Raw genomic sequence first — 18560 nt, 5'->3', positions numbered from 1 at the left:
TAAGCAGGAGAATGGGGTTGAGAGGGATAATAAATCAGTCATGATGCATTGGCAGAGAAGATTAGATGGGCTGAAAGGCTTACTTCTGCTCCTATGTCTTTTGGTCTTGTGTTCCAACAACATGCACGCAAAATTCTGAAGGAACTCAGCAAGTCAGGCAGCATCTATGGACGATTATCTGTATGCATGTATGATATGAAGTCACAAAATGGACACCAACCCCCATCCAACCCATGGCTTTAACAGTAAGCCTGTGGTGGGTGGAGGCCAAGGCTTCAGATCGATTGACTTACAAACAACAGCCAGATCTTTATGTCTCCTCTTGGATCTGTTCATTAAATTATTTAAAACTGTAAAAATAAAGCAGAGATTCCCAAACAGTGACACTTGTGTTACTGGACATCTCAAAAGGAATGAAGGGGAAGTTTCTTTTTGGATCAGACACTGTGGTCTCCCTTGCCGGTGCCTACCCAGTTTCTCAGCTGTATTATGGCATTCCAGATACTCTGCTATATCTCTGTGTTTCTCTGTGATTGGCCCAGGAGGGGGAGCAGATCTTAAAAGTCAAAGGAAATTTATTATCACGGTATGTAGTATATATGTCTCCATATACTACCTTGAGATTCTTCTTGCAGGCAATTACAGGATGATAAATACAATAGAATCATTCACGAAGACTGATGAACAATGTGTAAAAGAAGGCAAATTGTGTAAATAATTAAAGAAAATTAATTAAATTATACCAAGACCATGAGTTGTAGAGTCCTTCAAAGTGAATCCATGGGTTGTGGAATCAGTTCCAAGTCTGAGTGAGTAAAGCCTGATGGTTGAAGGGTGATAACTATTCTTGAACCTGGTGGTGTGGGTAACGCTTGTGTACCTCCTGCCCAATGGTAGTAGCAAGAAGAGAGCACGTCCTGGATGGTGGGGGTCCCTGATGATGAATGCTACTTTCTTGTGGCATGGTGCTCAGTGGTGGGGAGGGCTTTGCCTGTGATTGACTGGTTTATATCTGTCACTTCCTGTAGCCTTGTCTGTTCCTGGGCGTTGGTATTTCCATACTAGCTGCGATGCAACCAGATAGGATCAACTCCACTGCACATCTATAGAAGAATTTCAGCGAACTTCTAAGAAAGTAGAGGGGCTGTGTGCCATCTTTGTGGTGACACTCGCATGATCCTCTGATATGGTAACACAGAAGAATTTAAAGTTACTGATACTACAGAGACAATCCAGCAGTGCTCCCTCATCGTTGATTTACTCCAAGTCACTACGGATTTGGGAAAACCTCAAGTTTATGTTTTGTTCAAATTTATATAGAATTTTTGAGAAGTAATAACATAATTAGAATGATTTGTATACAGAAGACAGGAGTAGGGTCTTTGTTTTGGCAACAGGTGACATTACAAACTGCAGGATCTAAACGTATGGGGCACTGAGAATTCAAAAACTGTGGATGTTTACGACCTTTGTAACAAGAATGAAAACTTGGAGGGTAACATGAGGAGGAATTTATCCTTAAATGAGTTCAGTGTCTGCAGAATTTGGAATTTACTGCATGGTGTTTGTCCATGTGTGTTGCTATTTACAGAGAATCACTGCATAGTCATGGTATCCACTGGGGTCGTCGTTGGCTTGTCAGCATTAATGGGTCTCAATGAGGTGGTACCGGTATTAAACAATGCTTACAGTTTATGATAGTTGATTAGGAACTTAGTTTAAATTAGTAGAAATTTAGTTTTTTTAATTTTAGCATCTTTTTTTCAGAAGCGATCTGTGTGATAGAAGTCAGGGTCATGCGAGCCCAGGAACAAGATAAAGAGGGAGTAGGTGTTATCAAATATGAACTTCAAATGAGATTGGCAAGAGATTGGATGACAGGGCTGTTCTCGGAATTTCAGGTTTTAGACATAGATCATGAAATTTAAAGATAGCTTTATGTCAACAACCAACGAAGTCGGAGGATGTGCTGGAGGCGGCTCAGAGGTGTCATCTCGTTTCTGACGTCAGTGTAGCATGCCCACGATATACTGACATCTTTGGAATGTGAGAGGAAACCGGATGAGAGAGCGAGTGGGACTGATAGGAATAGGCTGGGAGCTGACACAGACTCGATGGGCTGAATGGCCTCCAATGTGTATGAAAATAGAACATGAGAAAACAAACATGCTGACTTTGTCTAATTGTTTTGTCTTCTCTCTCTCTCTCTCTTTCTCACACACACACACACACACACACACACACACACACACACACACACACACACACACACACACACACACACACACACACACACACACACACACACACACACACACACACACACACACACGTCAGGGTCTTGGCTGGAAACATTATTCCTCTCCGCAGATGCTGCCAGACCTGTTGAGTTCCTTCAGCATTTTGTCTGCATTTCTCTGGATTTACAACATCTGCAGAATCTCTTGTGTTTTTGTCTTTTTAAACTCCTTGTAACCAGACCTTAAGAATGAAGGCCAGTGAAGGCTGACAGCAGATACCAGCCCCAAAAGATCCTCAGTTCGTTAGATAGTGGCATTAGATTTGATCCCCTCCGACCTACTGGAACTAGTGCAGAATCCAGAGAGTTTGAAAGGTGGTCAGGAATGTATTCAATGTACATCAATAAGCTCCTCTGGTAGGGAAGCTTAGGATGGCGCCAGAAGGTCCAGGGAAACTCTGTTTTGGATTCCTTTAATTTCTTCATGAATTCTCCAATGAGAAAGAATTTCCTGGGTGCCAGTGCATCTTTGATTATCTTCCTTCCATTTTGTCAAATTCATTGTTACATTATCCACTCTGAGGCCACTTTATTAGGTACCTTGTCCACCTCTAATATAAGTATCTAATCAGCCAATTACGTGGCAGTAACTCAATGCATAAAAGCATGCAGACATGGTCAAGCAGTTCACTTGTTACTTAGACCAAACATCAGAATGGTGAAGAAATGTGATCGAAGTGACTTTGACCATGGAATGATTGTTGGTGCCAGGCAAGGAGAATCCCAGAAACTGCTGATCTCCTGTTTTTTTCACAGACAAGAGTCTCTAGAGTTTATGGAGAATGGTGTGAGAAGCAAAAAAAAGCATCCAGTGGGTGGCAATTCGATAGAGGAAAACGCCTCGCTAATGAAGAGGTCTGAGGGGACTGACCAGACTGGTTCAAGCTGACAGGAAGGCGACAGTAACTCAACTAACCACATTTTGCAACAGTGGTGTACAAAAGAGCATCTCTGAATAATGTTGAACCTCGAAGTAGATGGGCTACAGCAGCAGAAGACCACAAATATGCACTCTGTAGCCACTTTATTAGATAGAGTAGGTACTTAATAAAGTAACCACTGAGTATATTTATTCAAAGCGCCAGCCATTTTGTTATTCCCCTGATGTATTATCTCCCGTTATTTCCTCTAAATGCAACCGAGGTTTTATTTTTCACAAACCCAAGAGATTCTGCAGATGCTAGAAATCCAGAGGGACATGCACAAAATGCAGGCCAGGCACCATCTATGGAGAGGAATAAGCAGTCAACGTCTCAGGCAGAGATCCTTCATCAGGACTGGAAAGGAAGGGGGAAGACATCAATTTTATTTTTGCTACACCCACCCCCAATTTTTCTCATTGTAGAAGCTCTTATATTTTTATACTTGAACATTTACTCAAATGTGTTATGTTCTGCCATTATCAATGTTTTTGATCATATTTTAGATGTTTCCTGTATCTCTACGAATCCTCCAGCATACAACTGTCACTGACCACATTACTGTATGTGCTGCTGTTAATCAATATTATCTCCAACTAGTAATTTTACTCGCTCTCAAGAATCTTGAATTGCTTCCTGAAACACCTCCCATTATTTTTTCTTTACTGGCAAATATTTTAACCGATTTCCTAATTTATATGAACCAATGTACTCTTTTAGCTTACTAACCTTTAGGATGTAGGTGTGAAAGCCAGTTAGCTTTTATTGCCCTTGAGAAGGTGCTGGTGAGTTGCCTTCTTGAGCACCTCCTGACCTCTGAAGGTGCTCCCACAGCACTCTTGGGTAGGGCATTCTGGAATTTAGTTCCAATGGCAATGAAGCCACAGGTATGTTTTTCCAAGTCAAGATGGTGTGCAGCTATAAGGGAGGCAAGCATTGGCGGTGTTCCCTCCTTGCTTGCTGCCTTTGGCCATCTTGGTAGGACAGCAACAAGTTTGAGAGGGGCTGTCAGGGGTCGAGGTAAGTAACAGCAATGCAACACATGCGCACAAAATGCTGGAGGGGCTCTGCAGGTCAGGCAGCATCTGGGGAGAGGAATAAGCATTTGATGTTTTGGGCTGAGACCCTTCCTCAGGATTGGAAAGGAAGGTTCTTCCTTTCTGCAGTGTAACTGTCATGTGGTTTTGTGGATGGTACACACGGTAGACACAGTGCTCTTGCTGGTAGGCGGGGAGAGGGGGAATGCCAATCAAGCAGTCTACTTTGGCCAGGATGTGGTTGAGTTTTGTGAAGCTGTGCCTGACCAGTGAAATAGAGAACATTCCTTTGTGCCCCTAGGTTATGGAAAGTCTCGCTGTGTGGTAGGTGAGTCAGTTACCGCATAATACTCGGCATCTGGCCCCCTCTTGCTCTTGGAGACCTGCCGGTGCTGGAATCTAAAGCAGGTCAGGCAGCGTCAACGGAGGGAAACAGGGGTGACCTTTTGTGACAGGACTCTGCATTAAGACTGAAAGTTTCTATTTTCTATTTTGTTTTCTTTGTTGAAGAGATGTAGTTTTCACCGGCTGAGCCAGCGTTTTCATTGCCTAGTCCTGGTTGCCCTTGAGAAGGTGGTGGTGAGCTGCCCCCTTGAACTGCTGTGGTGCTTGAAGGGTAGCTAAACCCATTTGGCTGTTCGGGAGGGAATTCCAGGGTTTTGACCCAGCATTGGTGAAGAAACCTTGATTTATTTCCAATTCAGAATGGTAAGTGGCTTAGAGGACAACTTCCAGCGTTCCTGTGCTTTTCTGCCCTTGGCCTGTTAGCTGGTAGGTGATGGGTTTAGAAGGTGCAAGTTAACCAAGTTGAGAGGGAGGTTCATAGGTGGTAAGGGGAATTGAGGCTTGGGGTAGGAGAAGGGACAATGTGGCTGGTGGAGGGGATCACTTTGGATTTTGTGGAGGTGGTGAAGGATGATGTGTTGGATGCAGAGACAGCTGCGGCGAAAGAAGAGGAGAGATTTGTAGACTGTGGGAAAAGCTGTTGAGGGTATTTCCTGCCAGGTAGGTGAGTGTTGGTGGATGGGAAATGTTTGAGTCTTTCTTCCAGAAAGAAATGGAGGCGGGCATCAAGACTTTCCTGATGAGGGATGGAGGTGGATAGAGACTGGACATCACCTCATGAAGATGAGGTGGTGTCAAAATGGTGGAGGGCACAAGAAATGTCCCAGATATAGGTGGGAAAGGACTGGACAAGGAGAGGTATGAAGAGATGCATTCAGTGGGGCAAAAGCAGACCACAACAAATGGCTTACTGAGCAGTCTTCTGCTGTTCCCCTCTCCTACCCTAAGTCCTCTCCTCCTCTCTCTTCTCCATTATTCACCTTTGGAAGGTTAGCATGTTCAGATATGGCAGACTGGTTTATTATTGTCAGGTTTACTGAGGTTCAGTGAAAAAACTGATTTGTATGCCATCCATAGGGATAATTTCATCATATCAGTGGTTTGAGTTAGTTCAAGGGAAACACGATAATATAATGCAGAACAAGGTGTTTCAGCTTCAGGGAAAGTGCAGGCTCTTGAAGCAAAAGGGATAACTTAACTTGCCCCATCATTGAAATATTTCCACAGCCAATGGACTCACTTGCAAGGACTCTTCCTCTCATGTTCTTGCTATCTATTGCTTATTTATTTGTTATTATTTCTTTCATTTTGTGTTTGCACAGTTTGTTGTTTTCTATGCACTGGTTGAAGACCCAAGTTGGGCAGTCTTTCATTGATTCTGTTATGGTTATCATTATATAGATTCATTGAGAATGCCCACAAGAAAATGAATCTCAGGGTTGTATATGGTAACATGTCTGTACTTTGATAATAAATTTACTTTGAACTTCGAATTTTAATGATTCTAGATTTGCAACTGAAAGTGGTAACTTTTAAAAGCTGCCACAAGTGTTAAGGAGAACTGGAATTGTTACTTTATTCAACCCCAGAGAAACAGGACTCAGCAGTAGGTATAGCATGGGATGGGAAGAAGTAAAGTGTTCGTGGTGCTACTTAAATTCAGATGATCACCAATGTACTTTTATTGTAATATTTAAATACACTTCTGGATCTTGGGAGAGGTCAGGAAACAAAGCAAGTTGCAAACAATCCCCAAAGTAATGAAAGTGATGAAATCTGATAAAAGAAGATAAGCTTAATTTAGTCGGCTCAAGGCAGTTCTGAATCAAAGACGTCACGGGCAAAATGTTAAAGGAGCTCAGCAGGTCAGGCAGCATCTATGAAAAGGAATAAACAGTTGACAGATTGGGTTGAGATCCTTCATCAGGACTGTAAAGGAAGGGGCAGAATTCAGAATAATGTTCCAAAGGTGGGGAGCAGCCATTATTCCAGCTTCTGTCCCCTGCCTTTCCAGTGCTGATGAAGGGCCTTGGAGAATGGGCTTGAAAGGCAGGGGAATGGGATAATAAATCAGCTAAGATGAAATAGCGGAACGGTCGATGGGCTGAATGGCCAAATTCTGCTCCTATATCTTATGGAAATATCGACTGTTTATTCACCTCCATAGACACAGCTTGGCTTGCTGGATTCCATCAGCATTTTGCGAGTGTAGCTCAAGATTTCCAGCATCTGCAGTGTTTCTTGTTCTGAATCAAAGGCCATTCTTAAGTTTTCTACTGTTGACCTCTTTCCTTAACAACAATCAATCGGCTGGAGGAACTTAACGGGTCGAGTAGCATCTGGTGCTGGGATGAGAGGAATTTGTGTTAATCCTGAATCAGGACCACGTTGAGAACGCCTCCCCTGTCTCTCCTCTCCATAGATGCTGCTCAACCTGCTGAGTTCCTTCAAGCGGTTGAACGTTGATCCAGGTTTCAGCATCTACAGTCTCTGTCTCCACTTATTCCTTGTGTTCTAGATTGTAGCGACTGAGTAAAATCATAAGGCTGAAGGAAGACTTTCCCTCCCCTACCGGTTTTCACAAGCATCTCACCACAGCACTAGGTCTTTAAGGGCTAAGGGGAATTGGCAGAGTTCTCTGCTTGGAGATGGGCATTTTTGAATGCTGCTGAATAAAATTCACACACCGATGATGTAGGAGGTCACATACTCTGGTAAGAGGAATCAACAGGCAGATTATCTAAATGAAGATAAGCTGCAAGTGTGTGAAGTAAAGCAGGAACTAGAAGTTCCTGTGCACGAATCACTGAATTTTAGCAGTCAGATGCAGCAAGTAGCTTTTTTTTCCATTGTCTAAATGACAAAGAGATTGGAATTTAGAAATAGAGAAGTTTTGTTGCTGTTGTACAGGGTGTTAGTGAAGCCACACCTGGGGGTACTGTGATCAGTTCTGATCTTTTTATTTAAGAAAGCCTCTAGCATTGGATTTAGTTCACAGGAGATTCACAAGACTAATTCCCAGAGTGAGAGGTTTGTCCTGTCAAGAGATGCTGAGCACTTTGTGTATCTCACGTAGAAGAAGGCCATGAGACATAGAGCAGAATTAGGCCATTTGGCCCATCAAGTCTGCTCTGCCATTCCATCATGGCTGATCTATTGTCCCTCTCAACTCCCTTCTCCTGCCTTCTCCCTGTAAACTTGTGACACCATTACTAATCAAGAACCTATCCCGCTCCACTTTAAATAAACCCAGTGACTTGGCCTCCACAGCCATCTGTAGCAATGAATTCCACAGAGTCACCTCCCTCAGGCTGAATAAGTTCCTCCTCATCTCTGTTCCAAAGGGATGTCCTTGTATATTATGGCTCCACGTCCATTCTATCTTGGCCTTTCAATATTCAATAGGCTTCATTGAGGTGTGATGAATGAGGGTAATTGCTGATGCACACACAGTCTTAAGGGGGGCTTGATGGGGTAGATTTTGAGATGTTCTCATAAGTGAATGAGTCTTTAATGAGGGAATAGATTTGGTTATTTAAATGGCGGGTGTGAACAAATTTCTTCTTTCCGAGGGCAGTGAGTCTCTGGAATTCTGTGCAAGTTGGGTCATCAGGTGAATGCTGATGTGATGGCAGATAAACATTTGAATGATTAGGGATTAATGTCTGTGGCACACAGGAGGATCTGAGTTCTGATCCGCCGTAATTATATTGATAGGCTTGAGGCACCGTGGCCTACCCCTCCCGTTTTCCAGTGTTTTTGTCCTCGATACCATGAGAAGTGAATCCACTTGCATGATAACAGGAGCAACACACTCAAAATGCTGGAGGAAGTCAGTGCACCAGGCAGCATTTATGGGGGGGAGACATACAGTCGACATTTCAGGAATGTTTTGTGTGTTGCTTGGATTTCCAGCATCTGCAGATTTTCTCTTGTTTGTTGCTTGATAACAGGTAGTGGGGTCAAAACTACCTGCCCTTCCACCTTCGTATCGTCCATGAACGTGACCTCAAAGCCATCACTTCCATCATCCAGATCGTACGTTCTTGCTCTTGTAGAAGGCAGTCTCTGACTATTCTGCCTGCCTCCCTCCCTTCGTAATTTTATAATGCTCCGTAAGGTCACCCCTCAGCCTCTTGCATTCCTAGGCGAATAAAGACAGGCTGTCCATTCTCTCATAACCACGGATTTCAGAATTCGTCCTGGTGAATCTCCACTGGCATCTCTGCATCAATTCTGTCGCATAGCAATCCTATTTGAATTCCTGGGATCAGAATCCATGCAACAGTTTCCACTCCAACGATTGTGATCCAGGTTTAACCCGGACTTTGGGTGCTGTCTTTGTGGGGTTTGCACGTTCTCTCAGTGTTGATGTGGGTTCCACTTCTCTCCCACATACCTAAGCTGTGCTGGCAAGTCAGTTGCCTGCTGTAAGTCGTGCCTTGGTTTAGACATCTAGACAACAAGTTAAAGGGGACGGCGGTGTGGACGGGTGCAAGAACGCGCATAAATAGGGTGCTGCAGTGGCGTAGCAGTTTGCCAGCACTATTACAGTTTAGGGCAGTCTGGAGTTAGGAGTTCAATTCTGGTGCCATTCTGTGGGGCGTGTGTACGTTCTCCCCATGGAATGTGTGGGCTCTCTCCAGGTCCTCTGGTTCCTCCCACTGTTCAAAAGCATACTGAGTAGGGTAATTGATCACTGCAAATTGCTCCGTGATTAGATTAGAGTTGACTGGGTTTGTCAGCAGTTGTTGCGGTGGTGTGCTTGAAAGACCTACCCTGCACTGTATCAATAAATTAGATTTTAAAAATTGCAGGGCATAGAGGAATGAAGAGGAGGAATTGGACCAATAGGAATAACCAACATTGATGCTAAGGACTGAGTGGCCTCCTCGCGTGATATAATAAATAAAATGGAGGTTTAAGAGATGCCTGTGGCAATGTGTTTGCCTGGTCCTCTAGATGATTGTCTTGTGAAGTTTTTGCCCTCCCCACCCCCAATTGCTTGACCATCCTTTTTGATTTCTGTCGGCCTCTTTCTGCAGGGATACATGTGGAAAAAGGGATATGTTCGGCGGAACTGGAATGAGCGCTGGTTTGTCCTGAAGGCATGCAACATCTTGTACTATGTCAACGAGGACCTCAAAGAGAAGAAGGGGGAAATTCATCTCGATAAAGACAGCACAGTTGAGGTGAAGTGCGTGGGTGAGGGTGTAAAGTGGGAGGAACAGTTTGTTTTTGTACCACACCACGGAAACGGTTCTAATGGGGACTGGGTCTGTCACTGTGTAACACTGGGGAAACAGTTCTAATGGGGACTGGGTCTGTCACTGTATAACACTGGGGAAACGGTTCTAATGGGGACTGGGTCTGTCACTGTATAACACTGGGGAAACGGTTCTAATGGGGACTGGGTCTGTCACTGTATAACACTGGAGAAACGGTTCTAATGGGGACTGGGTCTGTCACTGTGTAACACTGGGGAAACGGTTCTAATGGGGACTGGGTCTGTCACTGTGTAACACTGGGGAAACGGTTCTAATGGAGACTGGATCTGTCACTGTATAACACTGGGGAAACGGTTCTAATGGGGACTGGGTCTATCACTGTATAACACTGGGGAAACGGTTCTAATGGGGACTGGGTCTGTCACTGTATAACACTGGGGAAACGGTTCTAATGGGGACTGGGTCTATCACTGTATAACACTGGGGAAACGGTTCTAATGGGGACTGGGTCTATCACTGTTTAACACTGGGGTGTAGTAAAGACAGACACAGGCTTGTCAGTGTATAACACTGGTGTACAGAACATAGTGGTACAAGCTGTCACTATACAACACTGGGGTACAGTACCAAGATACACAGATCAGTTTCGATATTACACATGAGGTATATTACTGCCGAGTATCTTCCTGCATTTGGCCCATATCTCTCTAAACCAGGGGTTCCAACTTGGGGCCCACAGACCCCTTGATTCATGGCATTAAAAAAAAAATGGACCTTTGCTCTAAACCTTCCCTATCCTTGGAACCATCCAAATATCTTTTCTCTGTTATAATTGTACCTACCTCTATACCACCTTCTCTGGCAGCTCATTCCACCCTGTGTGAGGAAAAATCTGTCCCTTATAATCTTTCCCCTCTCAACTGGAGTCTCTATCCTCTTGTTTTAGAATCCCTCCCTTGGGATAGAGGCTGACTTTCTACCCTATCAATGTCCTTCATCACTCTGTAATCTTTCCTAAGGTCATTTCTCCATAGCTCGAAGGAAACATTCCCATCCTCTCTAACCACTTTATAATACAAGCCCTCCAGTCCAGACCACTTTCCTGTGAATCTTTCTGCACCTTCTCTGTCTTCACATCCTTCCAGTTGTGTGTTGACCAGGATGCCATGTTGTATCGCTGTAATGTGACGCCCCGCCCACTCTGCTCAGTTCCTTAGAGTGGTGAAGAAAGCACATGATGTACTTGCATTCACTGGCTGTTTTCCTGTGTCACAAAGGGCATTATGGTAGTATAGTGGTTAGCACAACGCTTTACAGTACCAGTGACCAAGATTCAATTCCAGCTTCTGCCTGTAAGGAGTTTATCTGTTCTCCCCGTGACCGCGTAGGTTTCCTCCGGGTGCTCTGGTTTCCTCCCATAGTCCAAAGACGTACCGGTTGGTAGGTGGATTGATCATTTTAGATTGTCCCGTGATTAGGCTGGGGTTAAATCGGGGGTTGCTGGGCAGCGAGGCCAGAAGGGCCTATTCCACATGTTGTGTCAATAAATAAATATAAATACAAGATTTCAGAAAGCTTAGTGCACACGACTGAGGTCTTGCTGTTCAGCAGCCTTCCCCAAGGCCCTGTCATTCACCGTGTATGGCTTGCCCTGATTCACATAGCACTTGACTGCATTAAATTGCATTCGCCATTCCCCTGCCCACTTATCTAGCTGTCCAGCGATAGCTTAACCTTCTCTGACCACGTCCTCAATTCTGATGTAAAAATTTGCTGGTCCAGCCACCTACAGTTACTTCCAGATCACCAATATACATGGCAAGCAACAGTGGACACAACACACCACTGGCCACAGGCCTCCAACCTGGAAAAAATGACCCTCCACAGCCCAAATCCCCTCTACCAGGCCTCCTACCACCCAGTGTACTATCCAGCTTGCCACCTCAGCCCTGGGCACCATGTACTCTAACTTTCTGGGCCAGTCTACCACATGCTACCTTGTTAAAGTCCATGTAGACCAGGGGTTCCCAACCCTTTTTTTTTAATGCCATGGACCTCCGCCATTAACCAAGGGATTCATGGACCCCCTGTAGATGATCACCCTGCCCTCATCAATACTCTTGGTCTCGTCCTCACAAAAACTCAGCCATTACACCAGGCTGTGGGACTGTGGAGCAGGTGGATGTCATACTGGGGTATATGACTGAAGGGACGGGTGTGTCACTGTCACACTGGGATACGTCGCCTGCACCAGGAAACACTTGTTAAATTTGTGGCTTTGCAGGACAGGAGATGAGCAGAGGTGGGCCTTGAGGGTTGAAAAACCCCTTTCACAGTCTGTAGTCTGGATTTTTTGCGGACTTGGTGGTCAGATTTGTTAGGGGTACAGCAATGGTGGCAAACCGGGGAATGAACCGCCTATACCAACCAACGAGCCCCACCATCGATCATGCCTGTTTTTCTCGTGTGTGATCTCAGACTGTTTTGTATGGCCTTTACCTTGTCGACTTGTGACCACACCTCCCCCTTACCCAGCTGGTAGCCTAGGTAACATGTCTGTTGCTTTGCCCAGCCACATTTTTGCAGGTCTAGTATTAAGCCTGTCTCATGGATGTGTCTCCGGTCCTGGCACAGATGCTGGAGATGGTCGTTCCAGGTGTCGCTGCGGATGACCACGTCATCTATATAGACCACACAGCAGCCTTCACAGCCCTGCAGTGTCTGGTCCATCAGTCACTGAAATGTTGCAGCTGTTCCATACAACCCAAAAGGCATGACAGTGAGCTGGTACAGGCCGACTGGTCTTCTAAATGCTGTGTACTCCCTGGGAACCTTCTTCACATTCCTTCTCTTCAAGGGAATCTTGCCAGTATTGCTTGCAGAGATCTGATGTTGTAATGTGCCTGGCTCTTCCAATTCAATCCAACAAGTCACCAATATGAGACGCATGGAATGACCATCTCCAGCATCACTGAGCTTCCTGAAGTCCAGCCAGGTTCACAGGGAATTATCCTGTTTAGGAATGAGAACTATTGGGCTGCACCACTCACTTTTTAGAAGGTTCTGTTCCCCCCAGTTCTCTCATGCTTATAATCTCCCCCTTTCGTAGTTCTGAGTCTTTTGGGTACTTGGTTTTGTCTCTGACAGATTGGAGTGGGGTCTTTCAAATGGATGACATACTGTGATACCTGAAAATTTCCAGGCCTCTGCTGGAATAGGGCTGGATACTCCTAGAACACCCCTTGCAGCTCAACAATTTGACCTTCCTTCAGGTTGCTCCAAATTCAAGGCTGTCTGGTGTTGCCACGTCTCCATGTCACATCCCACCTCTTCACTTTCTGATACACTGAGGTCCATTTTGTACCTTTAGCTTCCCCCCAATCCCCATTCCCCTGTTGTTCATGGTATGTCCCTTCTGCACACTGCACATGATGTACCTGGAGCCGCCAGACCACTAACAAATGAATAGCAAACAGACCAATGGAGAGCTTGATAAATAACAAATGCTAAACGTATATGTGTTATAATGTAACTGTTATTCCCCATTATGTGTTTGTGTGTGTGTGTTCGAGGTTGTAAAATTATTGCAGTGCTGCCCAAGGCCAGTGCCAGAGCCCTATGTTCAAAGTAAATTTTATTATCAAAGTATGCACTGTATATGTCACCATAAACAACCCTCAGGTTCACTTTCTGCAGGCATACTCGATAATTCTATAGAATGACAACCATAACAAAATCAATGAATTACTGCTCAACTAGGGTGTTCAACCAGAGTGCAGAAGACAACAAACTTACAGAAAGAAGAAATAATAATAATAAAATAAGCAGGCAACAAATGTCGAGAACGTAAGGTAAAGAGTCGTTGAAAGTGAGTCAATTGGTGGTATTTCAATGATGGGGCAAGTGTAGCTAGATGTTTGGTTCAAGAGCCTGTGATTGAGGAGTAGTAACTGTTCCTGAACCTGGTGGTGTCTGTCCTGAGGCTCCTGTACCTTCTCCCTGATAGCAGCAGCAGGAAGAAAGCATGGCCTGGGTGGTGGGGCTTGCCACTTTCCTCCAACGGTGTTTCTTGTAGATGTGCTCAGTGTTTGGGAGGGCTTTAATCTGTGATGGACTGGGCCATATCCACTGCTTTTTGTGGGATTTTCCATTCAAGGGCTTTGATGTTTCAATACCAGGCTGTGATGCAGGATGACTGGGCTACATCCCAAAAGCCACCCTCTACGGTGAGCCGACTTCCGGCAAGAGAACTGATGGCAACCCGCAACTGTCCTACAACGACGTCTGCAAGCGGGACATCAAATTGAATCCTGGGAAGAACTTGCAGCCGACCGCCCCAGATGGAGAAGCACCCTGAAACAGCATCTTAAGTCAGGCAAGGGACAATTCATACGTGGCGGAAGACAAACAGGCTCATAGAAAAGAACACTGCAGCTCCAGCAGAGCTGAGGTCACTTATCGATATGATCTTTGCAATAAAGACTGCCACTCTTGCCACAGACTGTGATGCACCAACAACGTAGACATCTAGGATGCAACCAGTGAAGGGCCACGATGCAAGCAGGCTTTTTCCATTGAGGTTAGATAAAACTAGAAACTAGAAGTCATAGGATAACAATGAAATCTTTAAGGGGAACTTGAGGGGGATCTTAGCACGACATGGTTAGCACAACGTTTTACAGTACAGGCAAGCTGGGTTCAATTCCCAGCAGTGCCTGTAAGGAATTTGCACATTCTCCCCATACCATGTGGGTTTCCTCCAGGTGCTCTGGTATCCTCCCACAGTCCAAAGACCTACCGGCTGGTAGGTTAATTGGGCATTGTAAATATTCCAGTGATTAGGCTAGGATTAAAATTGGGGGATTGCTGCATAGCACAGCTTAGAGGGCCAGAAGGGCCTATTCCAAGCTGTAATTCAATAAAAAGATACACTTTTTCACTCAAAGGGTGAATGAGAGTGTGGTACGAGCTGCCTGCAGAAATGGCAGATGTAGGTTGATTACAGCATTCAAGATGTTTAGATAAGTACATGAATGGAAAGCGGTATGGATGGCTATGGTCTAGGTGTGGAGCATTGGTACTAGGCAGAATAACAGCTGAGAAAAGACTAGATGGGCTGAAAGGCCTGTTTCTGTGCTTTAGTGTTCTGGCAGATAAGTGGGACTAACTCAGTTAGGCAGCTTGGTCATCATGAAAGGATTGGGTCCTTTTAAGGCTGTACAAATTGGTGACTCTATATAGTGGTCTGAACACAAGGACAACCAGAGGACCCGGTTGTCCTTGTGTTGGCAGTGAGGTTCGTGAGGAGAATGACTCAAGAAGATCAGAATGTGTGGGGTGCTGATGAAATAATATAAGAAAAACATCTGATGTTATTCCATTAGCACCCCACTCATTCTGATCATCTTGAGTGATTCTCCTCACAAACCTCACTGCCAACCAACTTTGTATAATATGGGCACACTTTATATATACACTTAGTCCCCTCATCCGAATCACAACCATTTCTGCTGCACTGTAAAAACTGATACAGAAGTTAGCAATTAAGAAGCACTCAAGTGCAAAAAAAAACCCATTTGTTCATACTCTCAGTTCAATCCAGTGCTTTGCTCCCAATCTAGTCTCCTCTCCTGCGTGGTTCTGCATCAGAGTACACATGCACTACATCCACTGGTTTCTCCCCACCCCTCTTACCTGTTCCACCAGTTCCAGCCTCAGACTTGTCAAAAGTACTTTCGCTTCTGGAAATCCTTATTGACTTACCGCAGTTGCCTTATTGTTTTCAGTGTGCCCAGTAACTGCTTCCCTGGTAGATTTCCCTGGAGCTCATGTCAGGCCTGCAGTTTCCCATTTTGCTTTCATTTTCCTTTCCACCAGTTATGGGGATGGTCCTAGAATCTCCAGAATTTTGGAATATGCAGCGAGTATCCATCATCACCATCTTCTTCAAAACAAGTTGGTAAAGGCTATCAGGGAATTTATCAGTGGTTGTGTAGAGTTCACAGACTAGGGAATTGGAGTCTGCACCGATGACTGTGTTTGTTAGGGGAATGGCTTATTCTAGTCTGCACCAGTGTCTGTGTAGCGTTGGGGGAATGGCTAATTGACATCTGTATCAGGGGCTGTGATCTGGATTTGATCTTGACTCCCAGTGCTGCCCATGTGCAGTTTGTGTTCTCCCTGTGATCAAGTGGGTCTCCCCGGGCGCTCCAGTTTCCTCCAGAATCCTAAAACAGGAGGATCAATAAATTACCCCTTGTGTAGGAAATTGAGGGCATCAGGGTTTGGGAGGGATCAGGTGTCTGGTGAAGCTGTGTGAAGGACCGTAAGTTTCCAGGCTGCAGTGACACGAGGAGGAGAATTGGGAGTGCGGGACTTTATGTCATCTGTCTCCTTTTGGCCTTCATCCCCACTAATACTGCTGATATCTTTAATTCCCTCATTTCTGATACCTTTCAGCACCTGTCTCAATATAGACCTGCAGATCTACTGTCTCTGTGAAGAAAGACACAAGATATCTTCTACTTCATCTCTGAGAAACTTGTATTTCCTTTTTACCCCATCTACAGAGGTTTTACAGTTTCTTTCATTTTCCTTGCTAGACTTTTCTCGTACCTATTTTTAACCCTTTTCAATTTCTTTATCTTCCCGTGTCGAATTCAGAATCCTCCAACACTGCTATTTTGACACTATTACTATTTTTTCCTCTAATCTAATGCTATCTTTAATATCTGTTGTTGAACACTGATTTTGTGTCCTTTAGGAGCTAGGTTACTTCAAAACATTATATCCATTCTTAAAAACAGATGTTGTTCTTCTACCAGCCTTCCCTTTGAATGTAGTTTCCCAATTTACAATAACCTACACAGGCCTTGTACCTTATTCCAGAGTTTCTCAACTGGGGTTCCACGAGAGATTGTGATTTTAAAAAAAGTAAATATTGTTTTTTGGACTTTGTGCAATGTGCTATGCTAGTGCTCACAGTGTTGGATAGTGACCAACAGCACCTTTTGCAATCTCACTTGAGGTCTCTCAGCCCAGAATGGACCATGTTTATTTGGTTGAGTCCATTCTCAGTTCTTGACGTGAGATAGGGGAAGCTGTTGATATTTGGTGAGCGCCGTGTTGCATGGAGAGGACGGTAGGCTGATGAGGAGCGTGAAGTTCATTTTCCGAGCATTGAATGGACTCATCCAACTTGGGTTGTGATGTCAGCTTCTCCCACCCGAATTATCTCCCCCAACTTCCCCTAACGTGCTGCCGACTGATTTATGGGAACCAACTAAATCAGTGTAGGGAAATTATCATTCTAAAGAAGGAATTTTAGCTTTATTAAGCAAGGAGCAGTTCACTCCCGAATGTTTTAAAAATCTGTGTGAAAACCTGGACAAAGAGCACACCAATCTCCTGCTACACACAGAAATCCGGTGGCTTAGCTGAGGAGGAGTTCTCAACAGGGTGTCTGAGCTGAAAGGTGAATTGCAAGAAAATAGGAGGCCAGATTTTGCTGAGTGCTTTAAAGATGAAGAATAACTGCAGAAGTTAACCTACTCAGTAGACATTTTTCATCATATGAATTAGTTGAACAAGTTTCTGCAAGGCCCTGGAGAAAATGTTTTGATTTCAAGTGACAAGATTCTTGGATTTAAAAGGAAACGGAATCTTCGGAAAAACCATGTTGCGAAAGGAAATCTTGAAATATTTCCACTGCTGCTTGGGCTCGAGAGTGAGGAAAGATATCAGAAAGACTTGAGTCTTATTGAAAACCACCTGGAAGAACTGCAGAACAAAACTGAACAGTATTTTGCCTCCCCTTTAACACAAGTGTATGACTGGGTGAGGGACCCTTTTTCTGAATCTTCTGCTCAGCCTGAGAACTTGACTTTGAGAAAAGAGGAAGAACTTTGTGAGCTGCACTCTGATCATGCACTCACGATGAGATTTACTGACCTGCCCCTGGACAAGTTCTGGATTTCTGTGAAAGAGGAGCATCCTGCCAATCATAGGAAAGTAATGAATATTTTGCTGCAGTTTTCAACTTCTTACATATGTGAGCAAGCTTTTTCTTGTTTAACAAGCATTAAGATCAAGGATAGAAATTGCCTAATTTCAGTTGAAGGTAAAATCTGTACTTATCTCAAGTTCGACCCAAAATTGAATATTTGTTCAGAAAGAAACAAGCACTGGCTTCACATGCAAACACAAGGAAATCTGCAGATGCTGGAAATTCAAACAACACACACAAAAAGCTGGTGGAACACAGCAGGCCAGTCAGCATCTATAAGGAGAAGCACTGTCGATGTTTCGGGCTGAGAGCCTTCGTCAGGACTAACTGAAAGGAAAGATAGTAAGAGATTTGAAAGTAGTGGGGGGAGAGGGAAATGCGAAATGATAGGAGAAGACCAGAGGGGGTGGGACGAAGCTAAGAGCTGGAAAGGTGATTGGCGAAAGTGATACAGAGCTGGAGAAGGGAAAGGATCATGGGATGGGAGGCCTCAGGAGAAAGAAAGGGGGAGGGGGGAGCACCAGAGGGAGATGGAGAATGAGCAGAATGATGAGCAGAGAGAGAGAAAAAAACAAACAACTAAATATGTCAGGGATGGGGTAAGAAGGGGAGGAGGGGCATTAACGGAAGTTAGAGAAGTCAATGTTCATGCCATCAGGTTGGAGGCTACACATACTAGGTCTACGTTTGAGCCTGACCATGTCACTTAGTAAGAAAATGTTTTTT

At 44.5% G+C, this 18560-nt stretch overlaps 1 protein-coding gene across 1 annotated transcript in view; it reads left to right on the top strand.

Moving 5' to 3' along the window:
- The window catches only part of LOC140734109 (differentially expressed in FDCP 6 homolog), a 58782-nt gene that overhangs the window by 18060 nt on the left and 22162 nt on the right, over positions 1–18560 (top strand). The window contains exon 5 of the mRNA XM_073057693.1: positions 9647–9793. Coding sequence (XP_072913794.1) covers positions 9647–9793 — 147 coding nt within the window. The remainder of the gene's footprint in view (positions 1–9646; positions 9794–18560) is intronic.

This window comes from Hemitrygon akajei, chromosome 10, assembly GCF_048418815.1.
Source record: "Hemitrygon akajei chromosome 10, sHemAka1.3, whole genome shotgun sequence".
Taxonomy (NCBI): Eukaryota; Metazoa; Chordata; class Chondrichthyes; order Myliobatiformes; family Dasyatidae; genus Hemitrygon; species Hemitrygon akajei.
This window is presented reverse-complemented; position numbering and strand designations above follow the sequence as displayed.